The 8,770-nt window shown below is 63.9% G+C and overlaps 1 gene segment (V, D, J or C); it reads right to left on the reverse strand.

The window, feature by feature from the left end:
* LOC118519255 (immunoglobulin heavy constant epsilon-like) lies at positions 1 to 5,563 on the reverse strand. The segment is given in 7 exon segments: positions 1 to 831; positions 926 to 1,059; positions 3,062 to 3,394; positions 3,468 to 3,788; positions 3,881 to 4,204; positions 4,393 to 4,689; positions 5,320 to 5,563. Coding segments are annotated over 7 exon segments (1,533 nt in total).
* Between the last annotated feature and the right edge of the window lie 3,207 nt (positions 5,564 to 8,770).

An 8,770-nucleotide genomic window follows, 5' to 3' on the forward strand; every position in this document is an offset into this window, starting at 1 on the left:
TCAGGTGGCATGGGATTTGTAAAAAGGAACTTTACTAAGAAACTCAAAAGGAAGGCAAGCGGGTTGCTGAGCTAGGAGCAAGAGGTGAGGTGAGGCCAGGGTGGATGCGGCTGGGAGGTGCTGACTGAGGCGGGACCCTTCGGAAGCTCCTTCTGCTGGGGCACCCCTCCTCCCGCCCCAGGAGTCCCGCCCACAGCCCTGAGCCGTCCCGTGGCTTCTCCCCAGCAGCCCTTCTGTGTGCTGGCGTTCTGCAGGGACGGAGCTGCCAGTGCCCGGCAAGAAGGCTGGGCGGGAGCTGGGGCTGGGCACAGGGGCGGGGCACTTGGACCTGGTTCCAGGGAGGTGGGACTGAGCGTGGGAGCCGAGGTCTTGCTGGACTTGGACTCTGAGTGGTGGGTGGGCCATGGGCTTCACCCTCCTTGTGCTTTGGGGGCTGCTCCGTGAGAACAGGAGTGGCCCTGACCCCAGGACCAGGGAGGAGCCCAGGGGTCAGCACCCATGCCCAGCTCCGGTCACTCTGTGGGACGGGCTTGTGCCAAAGTGGGCTGGGGTCGGGGCTGTGGTCGGCAGGTCCCCTTGGTGCCTTGGACCTTGGAGCTGAGCTGGAGGCCTCTGGACGTCTGTGTGCTGGACGTCGTGTGTCTGGCCACTCTGGGGGTTTGTGTGCCCTGGTCCTCCCACTGCGTGTGAGCAGACAGCTTCCGACACGGGAGGGGCAAGCACGGCCTCGCTGCCCTGTCTCTGGGCCTACTCTGCCGGCCGCACGATGTTGGCGTAGTCTCGGATGGGCTGTGGCTTCTCCCGCAGGACGGTGGCCAGGACCCACTGCACCTGGAAGGAGGGCACGTGTGAGGACAGGTCTGCCGGGAGCGCCCCCTCCCTCTGGGCCTTCCCCGCCCTGGCCGAGGGGCCTCCAGGCTCCCACCTTCAACAGGGTGGTGGTGGCGCTGTAGCTGACGCTGAGCAGGAAGAGGGTGATGAAGACGAGCAGGCTGGCCCACAGCTCGTCCAGCTCCTGGCTCTCAGCGGCATCCGCACACAGCTCCTGGAGCTCCAGCTCTGCAGGCACGGGCCGGTCAGCCCTCCCCGGTCCAGCCTCTGCATGGGCTGGCGGGGGGCGGCCGGCCTGGCCCCCCCACCCCGAGGAGGGGAGACAATAATGATGCCCTGTCCTCAGCCGCCCTCCTGGTGGTTGGAGTGGCCGCCCGCCTTGTCCAGCCCACTGTGAGCTGCCCCTGGAGGCCCAGGGGTCTGAAGCCCCGCGGGTTTGAAGGTGTGGGAGTGACCTGCCTTCTCTCGGTCCCCACCCGCTGCCCTTGCCCAGGCCACCCAGCAGCTCTCCTGTCCCTGCATCGCCTGTGGCCACTGGCCTGGCCTCCGAGCCCCGTCCCCACGCAGTTTTACTCCTGCCAGCCTGAGAACCTCTGTGAAATGTACACAGATGTCCAGCCTGCCTGGAGTCCTGAGCGGCTCAGCCGTGTGGCCGAGTCCACTGGACCTGGGGTAGCCCCGGGGATCTATGTCGTGGATGCTCTGAGGAGCTGGCTGGTTTGCGTGGACTTGCTGAGGCCTGAGGTGCCCCGCTGCCCCTGGCCCTACCAGTGCCCACTGCTCTCCCCTGGCTCTTCTGCTGTGGCCCCACTCTCCCCTGCACGTGGGCTTCCACGCTGAGGAGTGAGGGTGCGGCACGTGCATGGTCCTGGGGCCCCCGTGGCGGGCAGGAGCCTGGTGCTTCCGGCCTGGTCTTCAGAATGCGGGCCGGGTGTGTGTGCTGCCTTTCAGTCGGATGTGGGGTGTGCGTGTGTGTGTATGAGCATGGCCGGAAGGTGGGGTCTAGGGCTGTAGGAGACCTGCACACAGGAGGGTGAATGATGGGGGTGGGCTTGGACCTGGCTCTGACCCCTCAGCCTCCTGCCCTGGGTTGAGGCCATCATCCTGTTCTGGGGTGCGGTTCAGGGGGAGAGAAGACAGAGTCCACACTCTGGCCGTGTGCATTTGTGTGTTTGTTCGTCCATGGGGTGAGGGTGACTGGGAGGGGGTTGGACTGGGGAGGCCGGGGCTTGGAGGAGGCTCCTCCGTGGGGGTGGGAGGCCTCTCCACGCCCATCTTGGAGCCACTGGTCCAGGTGTAGCAGGGAGGAAGGGCGACGGAGTGGCCTGGGCGGGGGGTCAGACTGGGGGGCCACGTGTGACCTTGTGGTTCTTGTTGTAGGTGGTGGTGTTAAGCTGCCCTGTGACTTGTGTGGTTGAAGGGCGGCTCGGGTAGGTGTGACCTCGTGTGAGGCTCCTGGGAACTTTTCTGGGAGGGCTGGGGGCTTCCCAGGATCAATCAGGGTGGAGTGAGGCTGAGCAGCAAGACAGGGCTCTGGGTGTTGACCCCGGCCTGGTTGACTGTGTAGGCAGGGCGGGGGTGGTTAGAGGTGGGAGTGGGAGTAGGCTTGGCACTGGCCTCAGTGTGGGGTCGGGGGCCTGGCTGGTCCGCGTGTATGAGGGAGGGGGCAGCCAGGGGATGGACAGGGTGGGGCAGTCGGGCTTGCTGCGTGCAGGTACCAGGGTGGGGGTCCGACTTGGCCCATCTCTGCGCTCAGAGGGCCTGTGTGTGCTGCTGGACTTGTCTGTGTCCAGAGGGCTGGCAGGAGACGGGGGAGGGGGGAGGTTGGAGGTTGAGGCCTCTGGGCCTTAAGGAGAGGGAGGGGCCGCGGGCTCACTGCGGTGCCTGTGGTCCCTCCCCGGGTACTGCCCCCCTCCCCAGCTCTTCGGACTTCTTTGAGCGGGCATGACCCATAGTGGGGTGGCAGGGAAGGCCCTGTGACTTGGATGGCCACGGTGGGCAGAGCCTCGGCCCTGCTGCACCCCTCCTGTCCCCTCTCCTGGGGGCCCCTTCCTCTGTGCCAAGACCTCCCTGCTTGCAACCCTGCCCGCCCCCAAGAACGGGAGTGCCCAGGGCTCTGAGCAGACACTGGAGTGTTTATTGACAACGATGGACGGACGGTCTGACCAGCCCCTGCCCTGCCCCAGCAGGAGGTGCCCGGGGGAGCTGGTGGGGGAGGGGCATCATTTACCAGGGGTTTTGGACACCGTTTTCTTGAGGATCCTAGAGTCGGGCAGCGCCTCGTGTACCACTTGGCAGGTGAATTTGTTCTGATCCTCCCAGTCTGCCCGGCTAACCTCTAGGCGGCTGAAGACGAAGAAGGCGGGCCTGGAGCCGGTGACCTTGTGGGGCCATGTGGTGGCATGCTGGTCTGTCTGGATGGGGCTGTCATTTCGAAGCCATTGCACCGAGATGTCCGCGGGGAAGAAGTTCTGGATCAGGCACGTGAGAGTGACCCTGTCCTTGGTCCCCTTGTCCTCCTCTGGGGGCAGGAACACGTAGACATCCGGGGGGGCACGCTTGCCTGTGGGCACGTGTGGGGTAAGCCCAGGCTCCCGCGCAGGAGGCCCGCCCCCTCCCCTGGGCCTGTGGCTCACCGGCGGTCTTGGCAATGGAGCGCACGATGTCCTTGGGCAGGTCTGGGTGGGTCACCGTGCAATGGTAGGTCTCGCCCTCAATCCAGTCCTCCGTGTTCACCGGCAGGATGGACGTGACGCTGACTGTCCCATTGAACTGAATCTTTGGCTCCCACTGGTCTGGGTACACGGGTTTCCCGCTCTCCCGGGTCCAGGTCAGACTCATGTCCTTCGTGCTGGCCAGGTCCACCACCAGGCAGGTGATCTTGGGCGACTTGTGGACATACAGGTCGAGCGGGCTGGGCGGGCTTAGGTAGCTGCTCACGCCTCGGGGGTCGGACTCTGTGGTGTGTGGGAGGGGCTGCGTGAGGGCCTGCCTGGGCCTCCTCTCTGAGCCCGAGTGTCTGGGTGTCAGCGGGGGTGGGGGGCCGTACCTGTGCACTTGCGAGCGTTATCCTCAAAGGTGAAGCCTTGATAGGTGACCTGGCAGGTGTAGGTTTTTTGGGATACCCACTCGCCCTGGGTGATGTTGAGCTCACTGTGGGTAGAGATCACGTTGCCCTCCCGTGTGCCGGGCGCAGTGTATGGGAATATGTTTGTGGCCTTCTGCCCATCCACCAGCCAGATGACCTCCATGTCCCCTGGGATGTAGCCAGAGATGAGGCACAGGAGCTGGATGGTGGTGTGGGTGTCGCCGAGCGGGTTGCAGGAGGAGTGGAAGAGCTTCACGAGGGGCGGCGCGAAGTTCATGGCACATGCTAGGGTAGAGGTGGCAGCATGGCGTTGGCCTCCCTGAGCCCACGGAACTCGCCTGCCGGCCTGGGCCCCGCGTGCTCCGCGTGCGCCGGGCATTACCCGGCATGACGGCATGTGAGCTCACCCACCGCTCCCGCCCGGCCCGTCCCTCCTCCCTCCAGGGTCGTGTGGGCAGCCCACCCCGGCTCACCTCTGAAGGTCTTGTTGACGGCGGGGGACTCAGTGTGAGCCACGCTGCAGGTGAACTTCTGTTTGGCCCACTCGCCCCAGGCAGTCACCTGGCTGACGGCGCTGTGGAGGCCGGAGGTCTGGTCGAAGGCGGGGGGGAGGGTGGCGATGCTCTTGTTTAGGGACCCTGTGTCCCAGGTCACAGTCACCGGCTTCGGGAGGTAGCCCGTGACCAGGCAGCCCAACGTCACCAAGGCGGTACCGTCCATGCCCTTACAGCAGGAGGTCAAGGGGAACACGGACAGGTCCCGGCTGGAGGCTGTGGGGATGGGCCAGTGTCAGTCATCCCATCACATGCTGGGCCCACTGCTGACCCGGGGCATCCTGCTCCCAGCCCCCTGGGAGGGGGTCTGAGAAGGAAACGCGTGGGGCAGAGATGGAGTGGGCTCTGGCGACCCTCCTCCAGCCTCTGTCCTTAACCCCTGATCCTGCTGGAAGCACCCTCTGAGGAGCCGCTGTGCCCGTCAGAAGCAGTGGCTGCCCTTAGCCTCGGCCAGGACTCCCTGCCCTCAGCCCTGAGGGGCAAGGATGTGGGGTTCTTGGGGAGTAGGGGTGTATGACCCCCCTCTCCTGACCAGCCAGGCCTGTCTGGTCCTCTCCTGTCCCTGCAGAGCTTCCAGGGGGCCTGACCAGTGGCCCCGTTCATAGAGGAGAGGACCCCGGAGCAGTCCTCCCCCAATCGGTGACCTGGGATGCGTGCCCACCTGTGCCCCCTCGGCCTTGGAGGCCAGACCCAGCTTGTGCTGGCCCTGCCCTCAGCTCCCCTCTGCCACCCTGTCCAGGGGAACCAGTCCCGGGGCCTCGTGGCGGCACCGCTCACACAAACCAGCTCCACACCCAGCCTCACTAGCTCGGCCCAATTCAGAACAGCTAAGGTCAAGGAGCCCACCTTGGTCCAGCTTGGCCCAGGTCAGCCCAGGATATCCCATTTCAAGCAAGACAACTCATCTGAGTTCAGTCCACAAAACAACCAAGTTCATTCAGCTCAGCTCAGCTCAGACTGCCAGCCAGCCTCGTCCCACCTGGTCAGTTGCAATCACATTATTCCCATGACCCCAACCACTGGGCCTACAACACACTTCATGGCTCAGGGAGCCCGATTCAGCCAGGCCAAACCAACTAAATGAAGGCAATTTAGCCTAGCCTAGCTCAGCCTGTTTAGCCTAGCTCACCTCAACCCACATCAGCCTAGCTCAGCCTAGCCCAGCCCAGCCTATTCCAGCCCAACTCAGCCCTGTTTAGCCCAGCTCAGCCCAGTTCAGCCCAGTACAGCCCAGCTCAGCCCAGCCCATTCCAGCCCAGCTCAGCCCAGTCCAGCTCAGCCGAGCTCAGCCTAGCTGGCCCTAGCTCAGCCTAGATCGGCCCAGCCCTGTTCAGCTTATTCTAGCCCAGCTTAGTCCAGGTCAGCCCAGCTCAGCCCAGGTCAGCCCACCTCAGCTCAGCCCAGCTCAGCCCAGTTCAGCCCAGCTCAGCCCAAGTCAGCTCAGCTCAGCCCAGCTCAGCCCAGGTCAGCCCACCTCAGCTCAGCCCAGCTCAGCCCAGTTCAGCCCAGCTCAGCCCAAGTCAGCTCAGCTCAGCCCAGCTCAGCCCATTTCAGCCCAGTTCAGCCCTGTTTAGCCCAGTTCAGCCCAGCTCTGCCCAGTTCAGCTCAGCCCATCCCAGCACATCGCAGTCCAGCTCAGCCCAGTTCAGCACAGTTCAGCTCAGTCCAGCTCACCTCAGCCTAGCTGACCTTAACTCAGCCCAGATCAGCCCAGCCCAGTTCAGCCTATTTTAGCCCAGCCCACCCGAGCCCAGCTCAGCCCAGCTCAGCCCAGCTCAGCCCAGTGTAGCTCAGCTCAGCCCAGCCCAGCTCAGCCCAGCTCAACCCCATTCAGCCAAGATCAGCCTAGCCTAGCTCAGCCCAGTGCAACTCATCTCAGCCCAAGTCAGCCCAGCTCAGCTCAGTTCAGCCCATTTCAGCCTAGTTCAGCACAGCTCAGCTCAGCCCAGCTAGGCTCAGCTCAGCCCAGCCTACCTCAACCCAGTTCAGCCCAGGTCAGCCCAGGTCAGCCCAGCTCAGCACAGGACAACACAGGTCAGCCCAGCCTAGCTCAGCCCAGCTCAGCCCAGGGCAGCCCAGCTCAGCCCAACCCTGTTTAGCTAAGCTCAGCTCAGCCCAGCTCAGCCCAGGTCAGCCCAGCTTAGCCCAGTTCAGCTCAGCCCAGTTCAGCCTAGCTGACCCCAGCTAAGCCCAGATTGGCCCAGCCTAGTTCAGCCTATTTTAGCCCAGCTCAGCTCAGCTCAGCCCAGCTCAGCTCAAGTCAGTCTAGCTCAACATAGCTCAGTTCAGCTCAGCCCATTTCAGCCCAGTTCAGCCTAGCTCAGCACAGCTCCGCTCAGCTCAGCCCATCCCAGCTAAGCCCAGCTCAGCACAGCTCAGCCCAGCTTAGCCCAACTCAGCTCAGCCTAGGTCAGCCCAGCTCAGCCCAGCCTAGCTCAGCCCAGCCCAGCCCAGCCCAGCTCAGCCCAGCTCAGCCAATCCCAGACCAACCCAGGTCAGCCCAACTCAGCCCAGGTCAGCCCAGCCTAGCTCAGCCTAGCTCAGCCCATGCAGCCCAGCTCAGCCCAGCCCATCCTATCCCAGCCCAGCTCGGCCCAGTTCATCTCAGCCCAATCAAGCTCAGCCCAGCTCAACCCAGTTCAGCCCAGTTCAGCCCAGCTCAGCCCAGCTCAGCTCAGTTTAGCCTGTCAGCCCAGCTCAGCCCAGCCTAGCCCAAGTCAGCCCAGCTCAGCCTGGCCTAGCCCAGCCCAGCCCAGCTCAGCCCATCCCAGACCAACTTATGTCAGCCCAACTCAGCCCAGTTCAGCCCAGCTCAGCTCAGTGTAGCCCAGCTCAGCTCAGCCTAGGTCAGCCCAGGTCAGCCCAGCCTAGCTCAGCCCAGCTCAGCCCAGCTCAGCCCATCCCAGACCAACTTATGTCAGCCCAACTCAGCCCAGTTCAGCCCAGCTCAGCTCAGTGTAGCCCAGCTCAGCTCAGCCCAGGTCAGCCCAGGTCAGCCCAGCCTAGCTCAGTCCAGCTCAGCCCATGCAGTCCAGCTCAGCCCAGCCCATCCCATCCCATCCCAGCTCAGCCCAGTTCATCTCAGCCTAGTCCAGCTCAGCCCAGCTCAACCCAGTTCAGCCCAGCTCAGCCCAGTCCAGCTCAGCCCAGCTCAACCCAGTTCAGCCCAGCTCAGCCCAGTCCAGCTCAGCCCAGCTCAACCCAGTTCAGCCCAGCTCAGCCCAGTCCAGCTCAGCCAAGCTCAACCCAGCTCAGCCCAGCTCAACCCACTTCAGCCCAGCTCAGCCCAGCTCAGCCCATCCCAGACCAACCGAGGTCAGCCCAACTCAGCCCAGTTCAGCCCAGTTCAGCTCAGTGTAGCTCAGCTCAGCCCAGGTCAGCCCAGGTCAGCCCAGCTCAACCCAGCCTAGCTCAGCCCAGCTCAGCCCATGCAACCCAGCTCAGCCCAGCTCAGCTCAGCCCATCCCATCCCAGCCCAGCTCAGCCCAGTTCATCTCAGCCCAGTCCAGCTCAGCTCAGCTCAGCCTAGCTGACCTCAGCTAAGCTCAGCCCAGCTCAGCCCAGCTCAGCCCAGCCCAGCTCAACCTAATTCAGCCCAGCTCAACCAAGTCCTGCCCAGCCAAGCTCAGCCCAGCTCAGCCAAGTCCTGCCCAGCCAAACTCAGCCCAGCTCAGCCCATTCAGCCCAGCTGAGCCCAGCTCAGCCCAGCTCAGCTCAGCCCATTTCAGCTTAGCTCAGCACATTTAAGCTCAGCTCAGCCCAGCTCAACCCAGTTCAGCCCAGGTCAGCCCAGCTTAGCCCAGTTCAGCCCTGCTCAGCTGAGCCAAGCCCTGCCCAGCCAAGCTCAGCCCAGCTCAGACCAGTTCAGTTCAGCCCCACTTAGCCCAGCTCAGCTCTGCTCAGCCCAGTTAAGCCTAGCCCAGCTCAGCCCATCCCAGCTCAGCTTAGCTCAGCTCAGCCCAGCCCAGCTCAGCTCAGCCCAGCCCAGCCCAATTCAACCCAACCCTGTTTAGCCAAGCTCAGCTCAGCCCAGCCCAGCCCAGCTCAGCACAGCTCAGCTCTATTCAGTTCAGCCTAGCGCAGCTCAGCCCAGCCCAGCCCAGGTCAGCCCACCTTAGCCCAGTCTAACTCAGCCCAGCTCAGCCTAGCCCAGCCCAACCCAGCTCAGCCCAGTTCAGCCCATTTCAGCCCAGCTCAGCTCAGCTCAGCCCAGCTCAGCCCAGCTCAGCCCGAACTCAGCCCAGTTCAGCCCAGGTCAGTCCAGGTCAGCCCAGCTCAGCTCTGCTCAGCCCAGGTC

This window comes from Halichoerus grypus, chromosome 8 (assembly GCF_964656455.1).
Source record: "Halichoerus grypus chromosome 8, mHalGry1.hap1.1, whole genome shotgun sequence".
Lineage (NCBI taxonomy): Eukaryota > Metazoa > Chordata > Mammalia > Carnivora > Phocidae > Halichoerus > Halichoerus grypus.